Here is a 26,742-nt window from a genome sequence, read left to right as displayed (position 1 = left end):
CCTGCCATTCTGCTTTGAGAGCGATGAGCCCTCCATTTATTGTTGTCCAGGCATTGCTGTGGCGCAGATATTTCTGGTGTGTTTGAGGAGTATGATGAATGAGACTCTCTAATAAAAGGAGACATATCTCAGTGGCTCACAATCTAGAATCTCTTACTTTACCTCCCAAAGGGGCATAAGTCAAATTTGTCAACATTTTTCAATTCAGAGAACAATACTGACTGTCACCTTGTGTAATAAATGTGGTATAGATATGTTCTCCCTACATAAGTATCTTCAATGCAAAATACCTCAGTAAGGCTACACAGCCTAGTGTCCATTCCAGCTCACTTACATTGCACTCTCTAGCACTGTCATCTAACCCTCCTTTGTATCAGGCCAGCATGCATGAGAAGCAACAACCTCTTTGATGTGAATTGGTGGAGTGAAAGGACGATTTTTATCACACATAATTTCCATCGAAAAAAATATTGATCTATTCTTCAACCACCCCTCCTACCTTCTTGTGTAAAATCTCCCAAGATCACGGTTACAATTATTGCAATGTTCCAGAGAACACCAGTAGGGAGCAGCCATGAGCTGCTTGAAGAATACTTATTTAGTAGTAGTTGTAGTAGTAGTAGTAGTCGTAGAATAATAATAATTATTATTATTATTATTATGACGCATTTTATTCAGTAAATCATTTGAGGCAAGTCAGATGTAGCCTACATTAGTTGGGCAAATTATCTTTAAGACGTATTCTTAAGTGCATACAGGGCACTACTTTTCCCTACTCACCCTTACATTCATCCAGCAATATCTTTGCTAATCATAAAGCATAGAAAAGGGAGGAGGAGGAATAGTCATCCCGCCTTCCCAATGCCATCTCAGTGCTATCTGGCTGTCGTATCTGACGTCTCATTGGGTTTCCTACACTCTGGCACCGATTGCGAAAAGTGGGTGTTCACTTATTGAGCTTGTGGTGCTCCTACTAATATAATAGTGCTTCGGTGCGGGAGAGCTCACACAGTTGATGCGCACATCGTATCTACCAATCAACAGAAGGCATTAGGACAGCAAGCAACATTCCTGGCCACTGAGAGAGCGCAGTCAATTAATATTTATGCAAAGGTTGTTCACTTTCTACTTCACAAAGTTAGCAGTGAGAGGTCCAATGTGTGGCAGTTTTTTCACCCTTGTTGGGAAGATCCACCGGATTTGTAATTGGCCGTCAGTGTGTCGGGATGAAGACGTGCTTTGCACACTACTTCAAACACTTTGGCGTTCCCTTTTTTCTTACCAAGACTTCGTCCATCACACTCTGCCCATTTCAAACCAGGCTGCTGGTTTCAAACCAGGCTGCTCATTTGGAAGGACGCCAGACCGCAGGCTTTCTAATCTGCAAATTCAGTCCAATAAACGGTGACATTGGCTGTCAGCGTTGGAATAAGAAATCGATAGGCTACTCAAAAAAGGGACGCGATATTCTTTCGGAATTTTAACGATCTATTTCCTGTATCCTTATAACCATGCGAATTGGGGGTATGCTGGAGTGGTTCAACTACTCACATTTTCAAATGGAGCAATGCTGATAGTGACAGATTATTGTTGTTGAGTGTCCATGCAAGTATTGGAGTGGAAACATGTCTGGCCACTTCTTTGAGAGGATCACTGCTATCAGAGATGGCATTTTGGTCCAGCACTTCGGTTTTTACCTCTAAAGTGCCCAGGAAAATTTTATTCATGTTCACCCTCTCCCTTTCTGTCACCTACTTGTTCTATAGCTTGATGAGCTGTTACAACTCGTTACAGTTCCCCTTGCAAGAGAACTACGTGTACCAAGGGAGGCTGGTCACGGAGGAGACAACTTTCGTAACATTAAGGGAGAAACTTTATTCCACCTCACCCCAGGGCTATTTGGATGAGGAGTTGATAGAGGTTACTGCCGCCGCCGCCGAGCAAACGGTTGCAATTTCCACTGTCAAAGATAATGTGGAGACCGAGCAAAGAACATTGGATTGGGTTAGGAATCAGGCGGCTCCGACTAAAACTGCCGCGGTGTATCAATCTCCCGCTCTGGAGAGGGAGCACCAGGAATTCAGCACCACGGACAACGAACTCAGGGTGAACTGCACCTCGGATTATGGGGTGAAAAAATTACCCCAAGCCATTATAATTGGGGTGAAGAAAGGAGGCACCAGGGCTCTGCTCGAAGCTTTGAGGGTCCATCCCGATATCAGAGCCGTTGGGAATGAGCCGCATTTCTTCGACAGGAACTACGAGAAAGGGCTGGATTGGTACAGGTGCGCGCATCCACGCTCACTTAATAACCCTATCTGGTTCAGAGGTCTCATTACCCCATATAACATAAACCATGTGTTGGTAGATAGTCTAGATTTGTTCATATTTCAAATCCATTAGATTACCACTAATAATAATACGTCGGCCTATACCACTATCAATGTCATTATTCATTATAATCATAATAATCCTAATCATAATAAAAATAACAACTGCTTAAAAAATTGCCTACCTATTAGATTGGATATCTGCCAAGTAATTCGGCTTAAAAATGTTTATAGTCTAGTAAAATATCCCCCACTTGTTTTACATCCAACAATACAAAACAGTTGATCAGTGCTTCTGAAGTACGGTGAACCTAGTTTTACAATAATATACAATGTTTTATCACAGTATGCATGTATATGAACATAGCATGCAGCAATAGGCAAACTATTCAGTCGACCAGGTGTTCATGCGAGTGCATTCGTTGGAACAATACTCAGATCCCACCTACAGTTGTGGTATTACCTTTCTATAGTGTTCAGAACTGCCCCTGTGCAACAGGCCTGGTACTTTAGCAGTGTACTCTGGGTTTGGGATGTGATGTCGAGTTAGTATTCATACTGTACCACATGTTCTGATAGTGTCACAAATATAGACAATCTTGTCTCATTTAGACAAAATGTATTTCCAAGTGTATTTCCATCTGATAATCGCTAGTTCCCAACTATGTAATATTGAGTTTATTTAGCAAATGCTTTGTAATATCCACCATTTCCCCCCCCCCACCATTGCAGAAAAAAAGTCCCGTAGCTTGATAACAAAATGAAAACATTCTGCGCTCACCAAGATCCATATCTGATTCAGAATATATTGGAGGAATTGTGAAAAAGAAGTCATTTTAAAGCTATTTAATCTGACACAGAGCTGAAACCAAATGCATGTAGCTAAAGGCCTATTTAAGTCTATCTATCTAAAAGCCATATTGCCAGGCGTTTGCTCTATGACTGCATGGGGGTAGAGAGATCATCATTTTGATCAACTAATCCAGATGTTTTTCTACTGATCCTGAGTGTTGTGCCATCCATGTCTTCTCACATGCAATACATTCAAGGTAAAGATTCCCCCAGTCAGGTTCATCACCCAGTCAGGTTCATCACCCAGTCAGGTTCATCACCCAGTCAGGTTCATCACCCAGTCAGGTTCATCACCCAGTCAGGTTCATCACCCAGTCAGGTTTTTTTCTATTTGTTTTCCGACACTGCACATCTCACGGCATCCATTGTGATTTTTTTCTTCCTGTTTTTAAAAGATAAACAATCATGGCATTAAACCACAGTCTGTTTGAGGGTTCGTCCGTCCCTCCGTTTGACAGTGGCACTCGCTCAATAAAGTGCCAGCATCTAGCAAGATGATGGTCTGACCAACCAGGGGGATGCTGGATTTCAAATGGACTCGGTGAGCAGATAATGAAAAGGAAGCCAACCAGTAGTACACAGAGTCCCTGACTCCATGCTTGTGCCCAGAGGGATGAGGTGCTGTGCCGCCTGTGAACCCAGTCTAGTACAGTGGCTTGGGGCTTTGGGTATACAGGGGACCATCTGCCTCAACTCATTGCAGTGTGGATGGGAGCTATGCTCTCCTCTGTCCTCGGCTGTTGGCTGTTCATTTAGCCCGTGTTAATGTGAGACGTTTCATTACGCTTTCGGTGTCAGGCTCATTAGACGACAAGATGACAGGCTTACATAAATAACACCAAAGTGTGCTTGTGTGTTTTAGTGCCCCTGAGCCAACCAAATCCCTTAAGCGCTCTCAACATTTATTTCCGCGTTTCATCCTCTGAGTAATGTTAACCTCAGGATGACGTATGCAGAAATGTAAGTATCGGGTAGCAGTGTTTTTTACACCCATGGGGACGATATAGAAATGTGTCTATTCTGTCTGCCAAATTTGAACAGTGTTGTAGTGTGACAAGGGAGAAAAAAAGTTACACTCAGAGCTATGTGATCTGCCCACGTCCTGATGCTACAGACAAAGCATGTCATTTTTGTGGATTTTTTTCTGTGTGCAGGCCTACTGTGTAGGCTGTGTGCAGGCCTACTGTGTAGGCTGTGTGCCTAATCCTATGACTGAAATCATGATCACAACCATTTAACGTTGGCTTCCGAGGTTGAGTCTGATAATGTCATCACATGCGCTGAATCAATTTGGTTGTGCAGCGGTGGCCAGTTTCATACTTTGTGATGGCTTGAAGAGTTAGACACTGGCAGAGGATGAATGTGGTACCGTTGTAAAAGACTTAAAAGAATCCAGTACAAATGCACAGCCTGAAGAGGTGTGCACTGCGAGAGCTATTCTGTGCTTGCCACAGTTATACGGTGCTCCAGAATCCCGGTACGCATACAGAATTCATCTGGTAGAAAATATCAAGTGAAAACATATTTTTTATACCCCATCCGCTGGGCATATATTTCACAGGGAGTAAGTTCATCTTCTTGTTCATGAAATATGATGCAGCACCTCGGTGACATCTGTTTTTACCTGGGTTACACATCTGGTTACACAATGTTTAAAAGGCTTGCCGGTGGAGGACCTTATGCCTTGTTAAACTCCTTACCGCTTGTGAAGGGAAGCTATAGTCTTTAACCAGCAGGTCATTCTTTCTGTGTGTCGGGTCATAATAGCTATACCATCATTAGAAGAATCACGCCGTTGCCTGGAAGCCTAACTCGGGTTTAAATGGGTGCTGCAAAACAGCAGACGATTCATTGAGCTGGTATTTAGGAACAACTCTATTGCTTGTGATGCAATTGATTTCCCCAGGAAGATTATCTGGGTTGTACTACTATGCTGATCATATTGTGTGAGTTGTCAATGAGATGCATAGCTCTGAAGCGGCTCTGAGGTCTCCGAGCACTTTATCATTGTGTCGGGAGAATGATACTTGGACCTTGTAAGCGATAAAAGCTGAGGCAATGGGACTGTAAATCTTTTCAGCTGTTTTGTACCTTTGCAAGGATATGGCCCTGTGTTGCACAAGATGACAAACAATAATGTGAAATTACAGGGGTGCTTATAACGTGCAGAATGGTGTTTTGAATGTGCTCTCCTTCCCCAAGCTATTTCACCTCAGGCGGAGGTCTTGGTTGCTGCCTGCTGGCTTTTATATGAGGTGGCCTTTAAAAAAGATGCCAAAGAATCAGCCTTGCCATCACCAAGGACTTTCTCTCTTTGTGTGAGTTGTAATGCATTCTGATCAATAGGGACCTACACAGCTCAGAAGCCCACACAGTGCAGGCTCTACGCTCTGCCAAGGCCTTGCAATGAAGTGCTCTCATTCTTTTATCTACTTTTTCATCGAGGCTCTGTTTCCCAATGAATGGTGGACAAAGCTTAACGAAAGAATTTCCAGTTTGCTGCTTCTTCTTTTTCAGTAAATACGAAATGCTAGTAGTGTAGAGACCATGTCAGAGCACCATGTCTTTGCACTGCTGCAGGCCCGGGGGGACTCTGAGGAGAATAGCATGAATTCCAGCCCCAGCTTTATCCGCACCCTTCAGTGTAGTAAGACAGGACCCTCTGACAGGAAGTGTGTGTCGGAGACAGCGATCTACTGCTGAGAGTAGCATCAGAGAGTCTAAATCCTGTGTTTATCCCTTGTTTACCCCTCCGCTCCCACCTCAGCATGCCGCTCCACGGCTCAGCTCCCTGAGTCTTGCCACCAGACTAGGGGCCCGTGACTCCAGTCAGCGGGGAGATGGGATGGAGGGAGGTGGGCCTGATCCCTGAGCAGCAGGCTGGATGCCATCCCTCCATCTTCCAGCTGGGCCTGTGTTGCTGCTCCTGCAGCGCCTTCACGTCCTCCGCTCCTCCCCGGCAAGCCGGAATCTGTCTATGCCTGATAAGATGGCGCCAAGGCTCGCAAGGACGCACCTCTGGGTACTTGGATGCCAACGCGGCAGTCGTGGAATTAAACTTTTTAATTAATAGCATGCCCCAGTGCCTGTCAAGAGAGTGGACCGCTGCAGTCAGGTTGGTCTCAACATCCCCCCTCCCCTTTTCCACTTGATTAAACTCCCAAGCACCACAGAGCGCAGAGATTCCACCAGTGTCCTCAACAGAAACATATTTATTTCCCATTCCAATAACTTTGACTGGATGCAGACATGGCACAGCGCTATGACACAGACGGTACCTTCCCGCCAGAAAGCCTTTGTGTCATCTCTGTCTGGCTGTTAAACATGAGTTTATGAAGGAGAATAATCAGAACCTTCAGATTGCTGCACCACCAATTACTGTCAGTCTGTATAAATATGGATACTGGATGACACTTAAAAAGCCAAATGTAACTCACTCTGTAGCAAGTTCCTGCAACTGTGAATGGCAGGTTTGTGTAGCCATTTACTCGTGTATAATCACATGCACGATACAGTTGAAGTCGGAAGTTTACATACACTCATTAAAAGTCATTTTTCAACCACGCCAAAACTATAGTTTGTTAACAAGAAATTTGTGGAAAGTCGGTTAGGACATCTACATCATTTTTCAAAAATGTTTTACAGACAGATTATTTCACTTATAATTAATTCACTGTATCACAATTCCAATGGGCCAGAAGTTTACATACACTAATTTCATTGTGCCTTTAAACAGTTTGGAAAATTCCAGAAAATGATGTCATGGCTTTAGAAGCTTCTAATAGGCTCATTGACATCATTTGAGTCAATTGGAGGTGTACCTGTGGATGTATTTCAAGGCCTACCTTCAAACTCAGTGATCTTTGCTTAACATCATGGGAAAATCAAAAGAAATCAGCCAAGATCTCAGAAAAAAAATGTAGACTTCCACAAGTCTGGTTCATCCTTGGGAACAATTTCCAAACGACTGAAGGTACCACATCTGTAGTACGCAAGTATAAACACCATGGGACCACGCAGCCGTCATACCGCTCAGGAAGGAGACGCATTCTGTCTCCTAGAGATGAACGTACTTTGGTGAGAAAAGTGCAAAATCAATCCCAGAACAATAGCAAAGGACCTTGTGAAGATGCTGGAGGAAACAAGTACAAAAGTATCTATATCCACAGTAAAATGAGTCCTATATCGACATAACCTGAAAGGCTGCTCAGCAAGGAAGAAGCCACTGCTCCAAAACCACCATGAAAAAGCCAGACTAGGGTTAGTAACTGCACATGGGGACAAAGATTGTACTTTTTGGAGAAATATCCTCTGGTGTGATGAAACAAAAATAGAACTGTTCGGCCATAATGACCATCGTTATGTTTGGAGGAGAATGGGGGAGGCTTGCAAGCCGAAGAACACCATCCCAACCTTGAAGCACGGGGTGGCAGCATCATGTTGTGGGGGTGCTTTGCCGCAGGAGGGACTGGTGCACTTCACAAAATAGATGGCATCATGAGGTAGGAAAATTATGTGGATAAATTGAAGCAACATCTCAAGACATCAGTCAGGAAGTTAAAGCCTGGTCACAAAGGGGTCTTCCAAATAGACAATGACCCAAAGCATACTTCCAAAGTTGTGGCAAAATGGCTTAAGGACAGCAAAGACCTCAATCCTATTGAAAATGTGTGGGCAGAACTGAAAAATCCTGTGTGAGCAAGGAGGCCTACAAACCTGACTCAGTTACACCAGCTCTGTCAGGAGGAATGGGACAAAATTCACCCAACTTATTGTGGGAAGCTTGTGGAAGGCTACACAAAACGTTTGACCAAATTTAAACAATTTAAAGGCAATGCTACCAAGTACTATTTGAATGTATGCAAACTTCTGAACCACTGGGAATGTGATGAAAGAAATAAAAGCTGAAATAAATAATTCTCTCAACTATTATTCTGACATTTCACATTCTTAAAATAAAATGGTGATCCTAACTAACCTAAGACAGGGCATTTTTACTAGGATTAAATGTCAGGAATTGTGAAAAACTGAGTTTAAATGTATTTGGCTAAGGTGTATGTAAACTTCCGACTTCAACTGTACCTGAGGTGTGAGCTAGGTAGCTAGCTAGCTAAATGTCTACTAGCTAGATATTTAGGTGTGTATAGCTATCTTATGTGTATGTCTTTACAGCGGAACTGTGGGAACAATTCACAACACTTTATCTTTCCAGTTAAACAATATCAGCAGGTATTATCAAAATAAGTTTAGTCATGAACTCCATCCACACAGTATTGCACTGCCTGGGATTTTTTATTCTGCAATGGAATCAGTGTTTTCTGTTGGGAGAATGTGGATTAAATTTGTTTTGTGTTACTCTAGGGTCAGCCTTGGGGGGTTATCTGGGTCTATTTCTATTGTGACACTATAATTATGAAAGAAGTAATACTGCTGCATCCTTTGTGGCTTAGAGAGAGGACAAATCACTCTGGCAGTGGGTTGGTGCAGACATTTTCATTCTACCCCAGCTTCTTCTTGCTATTCACATGCAATACCTTACCCTCTCTCTTTGACATTCATTTCCTATTCCGTGTCATGGACAAAGCTACAACCAAACACCTAAAGTGATCATTCTCCAATTCCAGTAAAGTTGACTTTACTTGAGCTTAGAATTTAATTTGCTGATTCAATTTGCCAACACAATGAATTGGCATTGGGGCATGGTTGCCATCAAGGCTCAGCCTCCCTTTAGGTTTGTGTCTGTCAAAACAGAACTGGATGGAATTCTTCCTTGCGTTCTTTTCCATTCCATCGCCAATGGGAAAACAGGGAATTCTTAGACCCCTATTTCAGTTCCATGTCATAGATGGATTGCCTGAAAATGACAGCCCCAGTCTCGCCTGTTAAATGATTTATTTTGGACCAAAAATAAAGTATAAGCACAAGTCATTTTAAGCTTGAAAGGATTCCTATCTCCCAGGGATTATTTACTTGCCGCAGAATTGCCGTGATGTGCTTCTAGTCAGAAGGAACAATGATTCCATTCGGCAAGAATGCTGCTTTACAGCCGTCTTTAAATCTCTCTGAATAAGACTTCCTTTTGGGACAAATAAGCATGTCAATCATACTGGTCAAGATTCCAATTTTCCTTTCGCCTCTCCTGGAGCACTTGGTGCTGTGCATACATGCCCCTTATCGGTTGTGAGTGATGCAGTCTCATGACACAAACCCAAAAGCAAGCTGATGCATTGGTTCAGTCAGAGCAGGGTTCTCTCTGACAGGGCTGGCCATGGAGCCAAGACGTCACGCAAGGGCTGTTGGGAGCATGTTTCAAATATGTGGCCGTGACCTGACATGTACTCCAGGAGTGTGTTAAGCTGAGGGATGTGGGGAGAGTGGAAATCATAACTTCTCCCTCCATGCTCCACCAGTAGCATTATTCCGCCTGCATGCCCATGACATGTTACACACAGAGCTTATTCATCGGAAATACAGCAGCTTGGCCGTATCAAGATGTAGGAATTACCTTTGAGATATAGTCTGGGATGACATGGAAAGCAATTGTCTTTTTTTTTTCAAGGACTTGCTAAAGAACAGAGCAGAATGAAAAGGCAGTTCTAGCTATAGAAATATACAGGTGTCCTGTGAGCCCACGTGCACCTCGCGCCACTGACGCCATCCACAGCTCACAACAATCTTGACAGGCTTAATTCAATTATGGCAGTGCGATGTGCTGAGACTCCGGAGGTGTGAGCTAATTCCTCTGTTTACACCCCTGAGTCACTGTCACAAACAAAGACAAACACATTCATTGGCTTCCAGGAGCTTGTTTGCTGCGATTGCCCCATTGCCTTTGAAGTTTCTCATCGCTTTATGTTGTTTATTTATTCATGCTCTTTCTTTGCCTGAAATCACCATGGGGTATTCCGCTAGAATATTTTAGCACAGTGTGAAACAATGAAGGAGCTGAGTATTAGACGTGTAAACTACGCACAACACAGTCCTTACATTGAGATGGTATTCTGATTCAGAGGGGATGGGTTAAATGGGGAAGACACATTTCAGTTGAATGCATTCAGTTGTACAACTGACTAGATATCCCCCTTTCCCTTTCCATGTTGATTGGGACTTTCAAGTAGGACATCTTCATTGGGAGTTGTGTTTATAGAAACCCTTTTATAAGTATTTAGGTTTTTCGAGTTTCAACCATCTGTATCAAGAAGACTTTATCAAGCAGACCTCCACCATGAGAATGCTGTCCTCTATTCTCTGTATAGGCTGGTGGAAGTGATTTTAATATAGAGGCTGTGGCATTGTGCCAAGCTCCTTTGAGACTTGGTCTAAGCCGATGAAATGCAAAAGGCTGCTTTTAGGGATTATGCTAATTACTAATTGGTGTATCAGAAGGTGATTGTTTTTCCTGGATAATTTGGATTATTGGGATTAGAGATTTAGTTGCAAGTTAACGTGCTCTTCCTGTTTTAATGGGGCAATTAGCTCCTTCCAACCATGTGAAGCCAACTCTTAGCTAATGTGGCTGAGAGTTTTTCTTTATGCCTGTAACATGCTCAGCCACACACGTGTGCAGGGCAACACACGAGGAAATGTGTTTCAGTGAAATCACGTTTGAAGATGCTTGTGTGTTTAAAAGAAAACGTATCCCATAATCCTTTATGTATGGGGGGTACAAAGGGGTACACAGTCAGATATCACAGGTACAATTACATTTCCCCATGGCCTTGTTTGTCTGTTGAATGTCAGGATTTAGCTTTGTATTTAGCTTTGTATCGTTCCAAAAAAAGATAGATGCCAAACTGTAGTTACAGTATATATTTTTTTAAAAATTTTAATTTCACTTTTATTTAACCAGGTAGGCTAGTTGAGAACAAGTTCTCATTTGCAACTGCGACCTGGCCAAGATAAAGCATAGCAGTGTGAACAGACAACACAGAGTTACACATGGAGTAAACAATTAACAAGTCAATAACACAGTAGAAAAAAAAGAGAGTCTATATACATTGTGTGCAAAAGGCATGAGGAGGTAGGCGAATAATTACAATTTTGCAGATTAACACTGGAGTGATAAATGATCAGATGGTCATGTACAGGTAGAGATATTGGTGTGCAAAAGAGCAGAAAAGTAAATAAACAAAAACAGTATGGGGATGAGGTAGGTAAAATTGGGTGGGCTATTTACCGATAGACTATGCACAGCTGCAGCGATCGGTTAGCTATTCACAAGATATGTTTCAGAGCAGGAAGAAAAGATAGGAGTGAAAACATGCCTACCCAGGGCTATAGCAGGATTAGACTCTCTTTTTGTCTGAGGTTTATCTTTGGATATGTGAGCTACACTTGGTTATTCATCCCGATCATTTTCAGTATGCCTGGGATGACTCTACTCACGGTCTCCTTCCACTCCCATCGACCTCCAGTTTGTTTCACATCTGCATGACTCGAGGAGGGAGAATGTTAAGTATGAATTGATTTTTAAATAAGCATACATTTACTTTCATATTGGTCTCGTCCTGTATTGCAAAACAGGCTATTTTAATTGATTTTTTGTGATGAACATTGAGGACAGACCACCCTGTCTTTGCAGTCAAGGTGACTTTGGCATCACAATCCTATACCGAGTCCCTTGTTTTTTTTCATGATGGGACAACTTACCATGAAAGCGCATCTGGGCAGAGGTGAGAAGGTAACAGTGCTGTAACTAATGGGTTTATTTTATTTAATTTACTGGCTGTGGCCCCCAGGTCATTGGAGGCATGCTGGCCACAGTGAGATTTGAGGTTCCAGTGGGAAAGAAAGAAAGATTAACCCTCTTTTCAAAAGGGCAAATTTCACTCATGTCATGCTGGATTTTCTTGCCGAGATAGCAGGCCAGTATAAATCTGCAGAACTAAATGAATACAGGTTTGCGGTGAAATGGGCCTCTCAAGCTTATTTTGTACAAGCCACCTAATCAACGTCACGCTGGGGCCATGCTCGCTGGGCTGGGGAATCGGTCATAAATGAAAGCTTTGTCAACATGTCCTCAGATGGATGCAAGGGTGCATTTGCAATAACAATTGCTTCTTGATTCGAAACGTTGACGTGCCAACGGAAGGTTAATTGGGCATATCTAACCCGACTGAAGTTTATTTGGGGGGATAGTTGTGAGGGCTAGTATTTTCCTAATGATTAAAGGTATATAATTCTGTAGAACAGCATGGTAGGGTTGTTGCTGTCATCACTAACACCGGCTTTTAGCTAAATATTATCTTTGATGCCATTGTTGTAGTCACATGTCTCTCCGTATCTATTTCTGGCCACATTGTCTCCAATTAACAGTCTCACAATTTTCTGATGCAATCAGTGGAATATAAATGAAGCAATCCCAGCAGCCTCTGGCTCTGCGTCGTCTCAGCCTCACGCTGAATCACTCGCTGTTAGATCTGTGCTGTAATAAACCCACTTTTTACAGGGCTAAACACGTACTCACTGCACCTTGGGTAAACTCAACAAACGCTTCAGGGTTTCAAAATTAATGTTGCATAATAATTAGTTAACCAACAGTGCGATGCAAGAGGAAGGAATTTACACCTTGTGTTTAATAACAGATAGTTAAATTTGTCTTGCTACTAATGTTGCATGTGTTTCTTCATGCTATTTAATAGTTGGGACTCACTTAGCTGGCTCCTTCCCTCCACACAGATGGATCGACACAAACACACCCATTTGATGTTTTTCCTTTCAGTAGATTTTTGGTTTGTGGTGGCAAGACAGTGTAAAACACTGAAAACTGCCTACAAACCACTGATGGTTGCTCATGGCAGTATCCGATCAAAACAAAGACGCTGTGTTTGGTTAGTTCACTCAGCCAGCCATTGGCTGCTTGATGGGTCGATCTGCATTCTAGCGGATGTTATTGAAGTACATTTTTTAGAACTGAGGCATTTTCTCTTATAGGCTACTCCAGGTGTAATATGATCACTCTCCTTCTCGCCTGTCTGTTGGGCTAACCCAATTCTAAAGCTGCGAGAGGGGTGTGTGTTGTTGTGCGTTCGAGACGAGTGAATGTCCAAAGTCAAACTAAAAAGGCGATAGACATCCCACGGTACCACCCATAGATGAAGAGACTAACACTCTTAAAAGCCTAGTGCAGTCAAAAGTGTGATTTTACAGTGTTTTATATACACTGCTCAAAAAAATAAAGGGAACACTTAAACAACACAATGTAACTCCAAGTCAATCACACTTCTGTGGAATCAAACTGTCCACTTAGGAAGCAACACTGATTGACAATAAATTTCACATGCAAATGGAATAGACAACAGGTGGAAATTAGCAAGACACCCCCAATAAAGGAGTGGTTCTGCAGGTGGTAACCACAGGCCACTTCTCAGTTCCTATGCTTCCTGGCTGATGTTTTGGTCACTTTTGAATGCTGGCGGTGCTTTCACTCTAGTGGTAGCATGAGACGGAGTCTACAACCCACACAAGTGGCTCAGGTAGTGCAGCTCATCCAGGATGGCACATCAATGCGAGCTGTGGCAAGAAGGTTTGCTGTGTCTGTCAGCATAGTGTCCAGAGCATGGAGACGCTACCAGGAGACAGGCCAGTACATCTGGAGACGTGGAGGAGGCCGTAGGAGGGCAACAACCCAGCAGCAAGACCGCTACCTCCGCCTTTGTGCAAGGAGGAGCAGGAGGAGCACTGCCAGAGCCCTGCAAAATGACCTCCAGCAGGCCACAAATGTGCATGTGTCTGCTCAAACGGTCAGAAACAGACTCCATGAGGGTGGTACGAGGGCCCGACATCCACAGGTGGGGGTTGTGCTTACAGCCCAACACCGTGCAGGACGTTTGGCATTTGCCAGAGAACACCAAGATTGGCAAATTTGCCACGGGCGCCTTGTGCTCTTCACAGATGAAAGCAGGTTCACACTGAGCACATGTGACAGACGTGACAGAGTCTGGAGACGCCGTGGAGAACGTTCTGCTGCCTGCAACATCCTCCAGCATGACTGGTTTGGCGGTGGGTCAGTCATGGTGTGGGGTGGCATTTCTTTGGGGGGGCCGCACAGCCCTCCCTGTGCTCGCCAGAGGTAGCTTGACTGCCATTAGGTGCCGAGATGAGATCCTCAGACCCCTTGTGAGACCATATGCTGGTGCGGTTGGCCCTGGGCTCGCTCCATCCACCAACGCCACGTTGCACCACAGACTGTCCAGCAGTTGGCGGATGCTTTAGTCCAGGTCTGGGGGAGATCCCTCAGGAGACCACCCGCCACCTCATCAGGAGCATGCCCAGGCGTTGTAGGGAGGTCATACAGGCACATGGAGGCCACACACACTACTGAGCCTCATTTTGACTTGTTTTAAGGACATTACATCAAAGTTGGATCAGCCTGTAGTGTGGTTTTCCACTTTAATTTTGAGTGTCACTCCAAATCCAAACCTCCATGGGTTGATAAATTTGATTTCCATTGATAATTTTTGTGTGATTTTGTTGTCAGCACATTCAACTATGTAAAGAAAAAAGTATTTAATAAGAATATTTCATTCAGATCTAGGATGTGTTATTTTAGTGTTCCCTTTATTTTTTGGAGCAGTGTATATTACCACACTATGAGTGACTTTAAAAAAATTATAACTAATTATTTTCCCTTTCATGCGATATAGACAGTGGTTTGCATCATCTCTTGTTTTGTAGCTTTTTTTGTGCGCTTTCCTATAAATATTGTGAAACGGAAAATGTCTTTGTAGATCTCATTAAATGTTCCATGAATTTTCCATACAGTATGGCATTTGGTTAAACTTGAATGATAACTGCATTTGTTCCCCAATTGTCTTCATTCTACTACGTTCTAGTTATCCGTATTCAAGTGTTTCATCATCAGTGCATGATGGGAATTTTTTCGTTTGTAGTTTTAACGTAACTGCTCCGTTGGACTACAGCTCGCACCGGGAGCCTTCACACTCAGATTAGCCGCACCGTGTTTCTAAATTGTTGTGACAGGTGATTTGCCCATAGTCTTTTGATGAGTTGTTCACATTCTGCTATAGCAAAGTTTCTGTGCATAAAAATTCCACCGTAAATGCGATTCACAATTGAATCATAGATGTCTTTCCTTGACTGAGTGCACCAGTTTATTTGTAAATGTCTCAAATGTTGGTATAATCACCTTAGGTGTGGTTGAAATACTGGATGCTGCTTCTTGCTCCCAAACCAGTTCACTCAGGCCACCGTCAGACTGCAGCTGAAGTGTAGGTTGAGTTTAGGTTATTGTAGTGTAAGTCAAAATGATCTGTCCGCCGTATCCTCACGAGTTTGAACAGGAAAAGAGAAGGTAGGTTAATGTAACGTTTTCATATTGCGACAGCGTCTTTAGAAAGGCAAAATTCAAAAACTAGCCCTAGTAATACAGGAGTATGGTAATGAATATCAGTGAAAAACAGTATAGTGTTCAGACAAACCTTGACATTGAAAGGGCATGCCCCCCCCCCCCCCCCCCCCCCCACTCAAATAAATGGTGCCCCACAGAGCCAGACATGGCCCTGGCATTTCCCGATTTTAGTTCCTTTTGTTTCACGAGTCAAGGGCCTTTTTCTATCAGACTTGTCCATTATCTGAGTCTGAAAGACACAGCAAAATCCACCACATGGTCTGTCAATGTGTGAACCTCACCAGAGCAGTCCTGGTGTGATAATGAATGTAATTTCTTTTCTTCTATGGCACAGACCCAATTATTTAAAATGCAGTCAGGCCTGTGGACCTGTGCATGTGGGGAAGTGTAAGATACACCAAATAGTCGTCTTCGCCCACTCCTAGATGAAAATAATTGTCAATGATAATATATTTATTTATTATAAGGAAAGTTAATGTTTTAATACAGAAACACGTTCCAATAGGGCTTCAATAGGGACAGGAATATTTCCTAATAATGTCACGTGGCTAGGAAAACTCCTGGCCCCAGCATCAACCATGCATTTCTTAACATTCTACAATGCTGCCCGCTGTGCTGGTTCATCTATTTGGCTTGCACCCGAACAGAACTGACAACCCACTGGATTGACTGACTGTCACCAAGGCACCCCCTATAAAACCGTATCAGCCCAACCTGAGGTTGTGATCCCAGCCTCGTGTTGTGTCTGGCTAGGGCATGTTTGTTTTGGAGAGAGCACTCTGCCTTCCTTGGCTGTCCTCTTTATTGCAGCGGCCCCTAATAGCTTGATTTAATGCACTCTCAGAGGTCAGATATTGCGCTGGCAGCCACAGACCACTTCCTTCCTCACTGCCCCATTAATAGCAGCAAACAAATCAGAGATGCACTGTAAATTCTCTCCCTGGCATATTGGAGCTGTTTGGATGGGAGACGTGGACAGATTTATTATGGGGAAGAAGGATATCTCTAGAAAAGACTAGCCAGGTTTTTTCCCCCCCTCTCTCTCGAAAACATAGGCTGTGTGAACACTAATTAAATGTATTATTCCCAGTAGGATAGCTTAGCTAGTGTTCTGTCACATATCCTCTGATCCTTATGGTATGTCTGTGCAAGATGCGTACTGTATGTAGAGTCATGTGCAGGGTCACACATCAACTTCTTCAGTGACCTCATGAAGACTTGTAGTAAAGCCTGTTTAACCTGACCTGCTTTTCACAGGACTACTTCCCCCAAAGAAGAAGCTCGCTCTCAAGTGCTTTCGTTCGTCAGTGAGGTTCGATAATTGTGCCTTGTAAAAAGACCAGATGTGACAGTCAGAAGCATATCAGTCCAGAATCTTTGACATTGTGCATCTTGGCTTTGTAAAGTCATGTGTTGTGTTTTCATGGACTATCACCTAAATATTCACTACCGGTCAAAAGTTTTAGAACACCTACTCATTCAAGGGTTTTTCTTTATTTATACTATTTTCTACATTGTGGAATAACAGTGAAGACATCAAAACTATGAATTAACACATATGGAATCATGTAAACTGCCCCTTTTTCAGGACCATGTCTTTCAAAAGTAATTCATAAAAATCTAAATAACTTCACAGATCTTCATTGTAAAGGGTTTAAACCCTTTTTCCCATGCTTGTTCAATTAACCATAAAAAATTAATGAACATGCACCTGTGGAACGGTCTTTAAGTAGGCAATTGTCACAGTTATGAAAACTTAGGACACTAAAGAGGCCTTTCTACTGACTCTGAAAAACACAAAAAGAAAGATGCCCGGGGTCCCTGCACATCTGCGTGAACCTGCCCCAGGCATGCTGCAAGGAAGCATGAGGACTGCAGATGTGGCCAGGACAATAAATTGCAATGTCCGTACTGTGAGACGCCTAAGACAGCGCTACAGGGAGACAGGACAGACAGCTGATCGTCCTCACAGTGACAGACCATGTGTAACAACACCTGCACAGGATCGGTACATCCGAACATCACACCTGTGGGATAGGTACAGGATGGCAACAACAACTGCCTGTGTTACACCAGGAACGCACAATCCCTCCATAAGTGCTCAGACTGTCCGCAATAGGCTGAGAGAGGCTGGACTGAGGGCTTATAGGCCTGTTGTAAGGCAGGTCCTCACCAGACATCACCGGTACAACGTCGCCTATGGGCACAAACCCACCGTCGCTGGACCAGACAGGACTGGAAAAAAGTGCTCCTCACTGATGAGTCGCAGTTTTGTTTCACCGGGGGTGATTGTCGGATTTGCGTTTATCGTCGAAGGAATGAGTATTACACGAGGCCTGTATTCTGGAGCGGGATCGATTTGGAGGTGGAGGGTCCGTCATGGTCTGGGGAGGTGTGTCACAGCGTCATTGGACCGAGCTTGTTGTCATTGCAGGCAATCTCAATGCTGTGCATTACTGGGGAGACACCCTCCTCCCTCATGTGGTACCCTTCCTGCAGGCTCATCCTGACATGACTCTCCAGCATGACAATGCCACCAGCCATACTGCTTGTTCTGGGCGGGATTTCCTGCAAGACAGGAATGTCAATGTTCTGCCATGGCCAGCGAAGAGCCCGGATCTCAATCCCATTGAGCACATCTGGGACCTGTTGGATTGGAAGGTGAGGGCTAGGGCCATTCTCCCCAGAAATGGCTGGGAACTTGCAGGTGCCTTGGTGGAAGAGTGGGGTAACATCTAACAGCCTGAACTGACAAATCTGGTGCAGTCCATGAGGAGGAGATGCACTGCAGTACTTAATGCAGCTGGTGGCCACACCAGATACTGACTGTTGTTTTTGATTTTGATCCACCCTTTGTTCAGGGACACATTATTCCATTTCTACTAGTCACATGTCTGTGGAAATCGTTCAGTTTATGTCTCAGTTGTTGTTGAATCTGGTTATGTTCATACAAATATTTACACGTCAAGTTTGCTGAAAATAAACGCAGTTGACAGTGTGAGAACGTTTCTTTTTTTGCTGAGTTTAGTAGCCAAAAAATTATTAAACAAATCAAAATATATTTGAGATTTGAGATAATTCAAATAACCACCCTTTGCCTTGATGACACCTTTGCACACTATTGGCATTCTCTTAACCAGCATTATGAGGTAGTCACCTGGAATGCATTTAAATTAACAGGTGTGCCTTCTTAAGTTAAGTTGTGCGTTTGAACCAGTCAGTTGTTGTGACAAGGTAGGGGTGGTATACAGACGATAGCCCTATTTGGTAAAAGACCAAGTCCATATTAGGCAAGATTAGCTCAAATAAGCAAAGAGAAACGACAGTCCATCTTTACTTTAAGACATGAAGGTCAGTCAAGAACTTTGAAAGTTTCTTTAAGTGCAGTCACAAAAACCATCAACCGCTATGGTGAAACTGGCTCTCATGAGGACCGCCACAGGAATGGAAGACCAACAGTTACCTCTGCAGCAGAGGATAAGTTCATTAGAGTTGCCAGCCCAAATAAATACTTCACAGAGTTCAATTATCAGACACATCTCAACATCAACTGTTCAGAGGAGTCTGTGTGAATCAGGCCTTCATGGTCAAATTGCTGCAAAGACACCACTACTAAAGGACACCAATAAGAAGAAGAGACTTGCTTGGCCCATTAAACATGAGCAATGGACAATATACCAGTGGAAAGCCCAAATTAGACATTTTTGGTTCCAACCGCTGTGTCTTTGTGAGATGTGGTGTGGATGAATGGATGATCTCTGCATGTGTATTTCGCACTGGAAAGCATGGAGGAGGAGGTGTGATGGTGTGGGGGTGTTTTGCTAGTGACATTCAGTGATTTATTTAGAATTTAAGGCACACTTAACCAGCATGGCTACCACAACATTCTGCAGCAATACGCTATCCCATCTGGTTTGCCCTTAGTGGGACTATCATTTGTTTTTCAACAGGACCCAACACACCTCCAGGCTGTGTAAAAGCTATTTTCCGTAGAAGGAGAGTGATGGAGTGCTGCGTCAGATGACCTGGCCTCCACAATACTCCGACCTCAACCAAATTGAGATGGTTTGGAATGAGTCGGACCGCAGAGGGAATGAAAAGCAGCCAACAAGTGCTCAGCATATGTGGGAACTCCTTCAAAACTGTTGTAAAAGCATTCCAGGTAAAGCTGGTTGAGAGAATGCCAAGAGTGTGCAAAGCTGTCATCAAGGCAAAGGGTGGCTACTTTGAAGAATCTAAAATATATTTTGATTTGTTTAACACTTTTTTTGTTACTACATGATTCCATATGTGTTATTTCATTGTTTTGATGTCATCGCTATTAATCTACAATGTATAAAATAGTAAAAATAAAGAAAAACCCTCGTATGCGTAGGTGTTCTGAAACTTTATACCGGTAGTGTATACCCGATATGAAGACATAAATTGGAAATAACCTATTCTCAGACAGCCCTTTCCTTCCAATCACATCTCGGCTTTGTAGCGGTATGATGAAATATTTCCTTTCATCAAATGATGCATATTTGGTCAGACAGGATAATTATTATTCTTGTCAGCATGTGTTTATCTTGATGTAGCCCTCAATAATCAACTAGATCCAACAAGCACATTTCATTCAGGTGCCACTGGAGTCAAAGCCCTTGCATTTCTAAGGAGCACTGCACAACATCATTTTCAACAATAGTGGTAAAATGAGTTCCTTACACAATGTTAAACATTTTACTTATATTTCACGCGTAAATATAGCACACGGGTGTATACAGTGGGGCAAAAAAGTATTTAGTCAGCCACCAATTGTGCAAGTTCTCCCACTTAAAAAGATGAGAGAGGCCTGTAATTTTCATCATAGGTACACTTCAACTATGACAGACAAAAGGATCAAAAAAATTATCCAGAAAATCACATTGTAGGATTTTTAATGAATGTATTTGCAAATTATGGTGGAAAATAAGTATTTGGTCAATAACAAAAGTTTATCTCAATACTTTGTTATATACCCTTTGTTGGCAATGACAGAAGTCAAACGTTTTCTGTAAGTCTTCACAAGGTTTTCACACACTGTTGCTGGTATTTTGGCCCATTCCTCCATGCAGATCTCCTCTAGGGCAGTGATGTTTTGGGGCTGTTGCTGGGCAACACAGACTTTCAACTCCCTCCAAAGATTTTCTATGGGGTTGAGATCTGGAGACTGGCTAGGCCACTCCAGGACCTTGAAATGCTTCTTACGAAGCCACTCCTTCGTTGCCCGGGCGGTGTGTTTGGGATCATTGTCATGCTGAAAGACCCAGCCACGTTTCATCTTCAATGCCCTTGCTGATGGAAGAAGGTTTTCACCCAAAATCTCACGATACATGGCCCAATTCATTCTTTCCTTTACACAGAGCAGTCGTCCTGGTCCCTTTGCAGAAAAACAGCCCCAAAGCATGATGTTTCTACCCCCATGCTTCACAGTAGGTATGGTGTTCTTTAGATGCAACTCAGCATTCTTTCTCCTCCAAACACGACGAGTTGAGTTTTTACCAAAAAGTTATATTTTGGTTTCATCTGACCATATGACATTCTCCCAATCTTCTTCTGGATCATTCAAATGCTGTCTAGCAAACTTCAGATGGGCCTGGACATGTACTGGCTTAAGCAGGGGGACACGTCTGGCACTGCGGGATTTGAGTGCCTGGCGGCGTAGTGTGTTACTGATGGTATATTCACTAGTTATTCTAGGTTATTCACTAGTTCCCCCCGTGTGGTTCTGGGATTTTTGCTCACCGTTCTTGTGATCATATTGACCCCACGGGGTGAGATCTTGCGTGGAGCCCCAGATCGAGGGAGATTATCAGTGGTCTTGTATGTCTTCCATTGCCTAATAATTGCTCCCACAGTTGATTTCTTCAAACCAAGCTGCTTACCTATTGCAAATTCAGTCATCCCAGCCTGGTGCAGGTCTACAATTGTGTTTCTGGTGTCCTTTGGTCTTGGCCATAGTGGAGTTTGGAGTGTGACTGTTTGAGGTTGTGGACAGGTGTCTTTTATACTGATAACAAGTTCAAACAGGTGCCATTAATACAGGTAACGAGTGGAGGACAGAGGAGCCTCTTAAATATGAAGTTACAGGTCTGTGAGAGCCAGAAATCTTGCTTGAAAATTACAGGCCTCTCTCATCTTTTTAAGTGGGAGAACTTGCACAATTGGTGGCTGACTAAATACTTTTTTGCCCCACTGTATATCAGAGCCTTCATTGTTCAATATTTTTATTGTCATGACTACATTTGAGAATCATCAACTATGTTTCCTAGGATAAATGGAACAAAGTCAAACATGTGGTTTCCATATATTTGATGTATTTAATACCGTTCCATTTATTCCATTCCAGTCATTTTTTAAATTTATTCATTATTTTACCAGGTAAGTTGACTGAGAACACGTTCTCATTTGCAGCAACAACCTGGGGAATAGTTACAGGGGAGAGGAGGGGGATGAATGAGCCAATTGTAAACTGGGGATTATTAGGTGACCATGATGGTTTGAGGGCCAGATTGCAAATTTAGCCAGGACACCATGGTTAACACCCCTACGATAAGTGCCATGGGATCTCTAATGACCTCAGAGAGTCAGGACACCCGTTTAACGTCCCATCCGAAAGACGGCACCCTACACAGGGCAGTGTCCCCAATCACTGCCCTTGGGTATTGGGATATTTTTTTAGACCAGAGGAAAGAGTGACTCCTACTGGCCCTCCAACACCATCTGGTCTCCCATCCAGGAACTGACCAGTACCAACCCTGTTTAGCTTCAGAAGCAAGCCAGCAGTGGTATGCAGGGTGGTATGCTGCTGGCATACAATGAGCCCGTCCCCCTATAGCTCCTCCATCCAGCTTGCTCTGATCCCAGGGTGCCTTTACTGTAAAGTCATGACTGTATTTGAAGCGTTTCTCAGAAGCCTTTCATAACCAACCTTCCCTGTAGATGTGACACGAGCACAGCTGCTTTGAAAAAATTACCCAGAAACCCTTTTTTTAATAAAATTATTGGGAATTGGCCACTACACTTGTCAACAATCGCTTAGAGAGACATGGAAAAGCTACATAACTGTCAACCCTTCTGTAGCTTATCTTTAAAGGCCTTCATTATGGGTTAGAGCCATATACTTAGGGTTTTATAAAATGTATGAAACCAACTGGCCGGTGATCGTAAATGAATCATGTTGTGGTGTATAAACCCGGGACGGTAGTGATTTTTAGGCAGAAAGAGCTCCAGTAATGCTGAATCACTGAGGCAGATGTCTGTATTTAGACAGGACAGGTAGCATATTTGAGCAACAGATACTCTAGGGAGTAAAAAACCTTTCAGCAAGCTCTCTGTTTGAGCTTGTGATTTACAGTGTTTCTGACAATTACAAAACTTGCCTTGGAAACGCACAGTCCTCTTCTTATACTCTTCTCCATATTGTTCCTACACCAATCTCCCACTGCATTCTCACCTTCGCTTTCCTTATGAAGCATAAACTGCCTTGGGGCTACTCTCATGCAACAATGGTTCACACTGTCCATAACACAGAAAAGCATTCACCTTACTCACAGGAGACCATGACTATTTCAACAGTGTGGACCTCTTGTCGCAGAAGAGCAGGAGCGAGGGAGGACGGTATTGTATGCGATTGAAAAGTAGAGATTTTGCCCGTCCCTGTATCACTTGATTATGTTGTGGAGAAAGAAAACTTCACAAGGAGTGGAATATCAATTTTCTCTCCTGTTCTAAAAATGGCAGTAATCAAAGACTTGGTATTAATTACACACATAAACAAAGGAGCCTTTTTAATGGTGATCAACATCAAAGGTAGTGGCGGACTCAACAAAAAATAGTCCTTGGAGAATTGTGTGTGTGTGTGTGTGTGCGTGTGTGTGTGTGCACGCGTGCACGTGCGTGTGCATGCGCGCGTGCGTGTGTGTGTGTGTGTGCATGCATTATGTTTTGTGTCAGCCTGTCAGTCTGTCTGTGTGTTTTTGTTTGTGCTGAATGAGAATATTTTCAATTTGGAAAGTCTATGATGATTCATACTTTACTCAAGGAAAAAGGCAACATGTTGGTCTGCCCCACTAAATAACCAACATCATTATGAATTCTATTTCTCTCCCCTCGCTATTAAAAATGAACAGGCCCGCTATGGCTGCAAAACTTGGCAGCAGGGACTTGGTCTTGATTTGCGGGGGAACCAATAAAACGGCTTGGCGGGGGCGGCCATTCTCAGATGTTAAGACATATGAATTATGCAGAAACCAGCTGTTCCAATATTTATCACTATGTGTGAATATTCTTTAATGCATATGGGGGAAGCCAAAGTCATTATATCTGTTACATATTTAGGCATACATTTGGTTGATGGATGCTAAAGGATGAAATATGAGGGTATTAAGAATTGCACTTCATGCAAATCCTTAAATACGGTTTGCAGTGTTCGGTATTGTGCTAGCATAACAATATCCCAAATAAAATGTCCTCAGCTGCTCAATGGTAAGTGATCTCATTATTTAGAATTGGGCTTTATAGTCAACAGCAAGGAATTTTGAGGCAACCAGGAGAGTGAAAGGATCTCATGTTTCCTTTCTTTTTTTTTAACACCCTATCTAAATTATGCACCATAGCATTGTTTATGCGTCAAACCAGGCCTCGTTCCAGAATCCTCACAAAGAAGCTCAGTATTAATTGGCAACAACAGAATGGAGACACAGCAAACAGACACCTTTCTCACTCGGTCCACGATGCAAATCATATTCAGTATGGGAAAAGCAGAGCCAGCTGTCTTTTAAGTTTCATCCCCTCAGTTCTAATGCCAAATTCAGTTGAGTTGTGCAGTGTTTAACCTCTCCACCTCCGGATCCCCAAGTCTCCGAAAGGAATATCCTGACCAAAATGAATTCAGGGGTAGACGGCGATTGGAGAGGTGAATGAGGGATTGTGAATGACGCTGAGATAATTGGGGTCTGCTGCAGCTCTCTATCCCCCTCTCAGATCCAGGGACAGCCAATGGAAGGGGAGACAGGGGGGAGAAGAGGTCAAAAAGACTTACTCAGCAGTGGAACACATTTGAGGTGGGCATGCACACACCCTCTAATTCCTTGTACTCTCATAGTGGCCCCTTTAGTACACAGGGAGTGAGTTAGGTAGATAGATTGCGTGCATCTCATCTATATTGAGAGTTACTCCTCAGCGGTGCTATCAGCGGCCCCGGTGAAGAGTGCTGACCACGCTTGAGGGGGAATTGGGGGAGTGGCTAAGTGGTGCACCTTGGCGAGGGCTGGGTGTACCCGCGAGACACTCGCAACACTGACACATGCTTTCACTTTTGCTAATAAATCATTGAAGGTCTGATGTGCACCGATGGGGATGCAGTGTCAGTTTTGATACTTGATTAGCATTTCTGTCACTTCGCTTTATGCTTAACATAACTCCAGCTGTGCAACCAATTCCCACTGCCCATCGGCATGACAATGGCGAGCCATTCCTCAAAGTGACAGGCCGTCATGACAACATGTCCACTAAAGGGGAATTGCACTGAACGTCCAGAACACACCTGCAAAAAAAAAATGTTTTTCTTAGAGACGTTACACGTCTCAAGTGTCACAGTATTAGACTGTGTTGGTATCTGTGTGTAGAACACTGCCAACGGATTGGGGAGTCATGATAACTGCACAACATGAATACAGATTTATGGTTTACTAGGTCCTTTACTGTAGTTTAGTTCTATACTGTGAATGCTCACTCACACTCCTTCCTATTGGACGGAGAAGCTGATGCCGCGTCACACACAACTCACCAGCACTAAAATCTCTGACTACCGGTGGAAAACATGGATATAAACTTTATATGAGTGTGACTTATTAATTTATCAGTCCCAGTTGTAAAGCCTACTCTACTGGAAACTTCTCCGCTCAGGGATGGATCTGCAGAGCACAGGCCAAGTAGCATGTCATCCTTGTTTGATTGCTACCGTTTTAATGGTGATCATGACTCTGCTCATTAAAAAATGTCATTGTCTAATATTATCTCATTAGATTGATTTAGATTCAGTGTGGAAGATCAGGCTTTGACTCTGACCTTGGGCACCCACCTTGCTCTGGTCTGTGGCAGTTGCTTAGTCTAGGTCTTAACACACACTCTTAGTATGGTAATGAGCGATGTTAATATTCCCTGCCTGACTTCCTGGTTCACCATTGGTATGTTGAAATCTGTCAGTCGGCTGCATCATTTCTGATAGCACCCAGTCAATCTGCTCTGACCGTTCCCTGTCAACTAGGAGATAGTTGCGTTGCTCTTTAAAACCGCGCTGGCTAGAAATAGATGATTATACTTAAATGTATTACTGTGGACTTTACAGGACAATGTTACATTTAAATTAATCAAGCTCTTTTGATTTTATGGTTCACTGCTGTATTGGGGATATAATTCAACTTGAAACAATAAAAAGATTGCTGTGCCTTATTGTTTAACAATAAATTGCATTTCTCTTGGAATTGTTAAAAACCCTTCTACTACACAGTAAATAAAAATGAAACAATAACTGAAGCGTCATTTTCCATCTCTGCACAGATGAGTAGCGTCAAAAAATAGAAATACTCTGAAAAATAGTTGTTACATAACAGCCTAATGTAATTGTGACTTTTTAAATGGTTTTGTTTGTTTTATTACTGCGCGTCTTTAACAATGTATAACAAGGCCAAGCTGTTCTCTGTGGGTTTGGTGGGTACTCTCTGATTCTCTTCCAGAGCATGACCATAGTATCTATCCACTGTGGGGCCTGACCCTTGCTTGAAGGCGCATGGCCTACATCGTACTGAATATAGTAAGTCCTCTTTGTCTTCTCCTCAGAGGGCCTCTGATTCAAGAACATAAAGGGATAAAGAAACACATGGTTTAGAGAAAGAAAATACACTCTAGGGTATGTTGCTATTCTTGGGCTGGTTTTGCCTGTCCATTATGATTCAATTTTACCATGTCTTTATGCTGTGGAAATGTAAATAGCTAGCTACAAAGTATTACGCGTTATGCTATTAACATTCAGCTCTGTGCATATCTTGGGAAAAGCAGTGTTCCACTTTCAGATAAGATATTGGAGATAGCTTGACAGTACGATACTTAGCTTTCAGAAGTCATTTCGCCCTTCAAATGACAACAGACCTGAAGTCATTACATTCTTCC

The 26,742-nt window shown here is 43.1% G+C and overlaps 1 protein-coding gene across 1 annotated transcript in view; it reads left to right on the top strand.

Annotated features, from left to right (window-relative positions):
• The first annotated feature begins 984 nt into the window (after positions 1-984).
• The window catches only part of LOC110486320 (heparan sulfate glucosamine 3-O-sulfotransferase 4-like), an 88,338-nt gene continuing 62,580 nt past the window's right edge, over positions 985-26,742 (top strand). The window contains exon 1 of the mRNA XM_021557832.2: positions 985-2,285. Within this exon, the coding sequence (XP_021413507.2) occupies positions 1,666-2,285 (620 nt within the window). The 5' untranslated portion in view covers positions 985-1,665. The remainder of the gene's footprint in view (positions 2,286-26,742) is intronic.

Source organism: Oncorhynchus mykiss, chromosome 13 (assembly GCF_013265735.2).
Source record: "Oncorhynchus mykiss isolate Arlee chromosome 13, USDA_OmykA_1.1, whole genome shotgun sequence".
In the NCBI taxonomy this organism is placed as follows: domain Eukaryota; kingdom Metazoa; phylum Chordata; class Actinopteri; order Salmoniformes; family Salmonidae; genus Oncorhynchus; species Oncorhynchus mykiss.
This window is presented reverse-complemented; position numbering and strand designations above follow the sequence as displayed.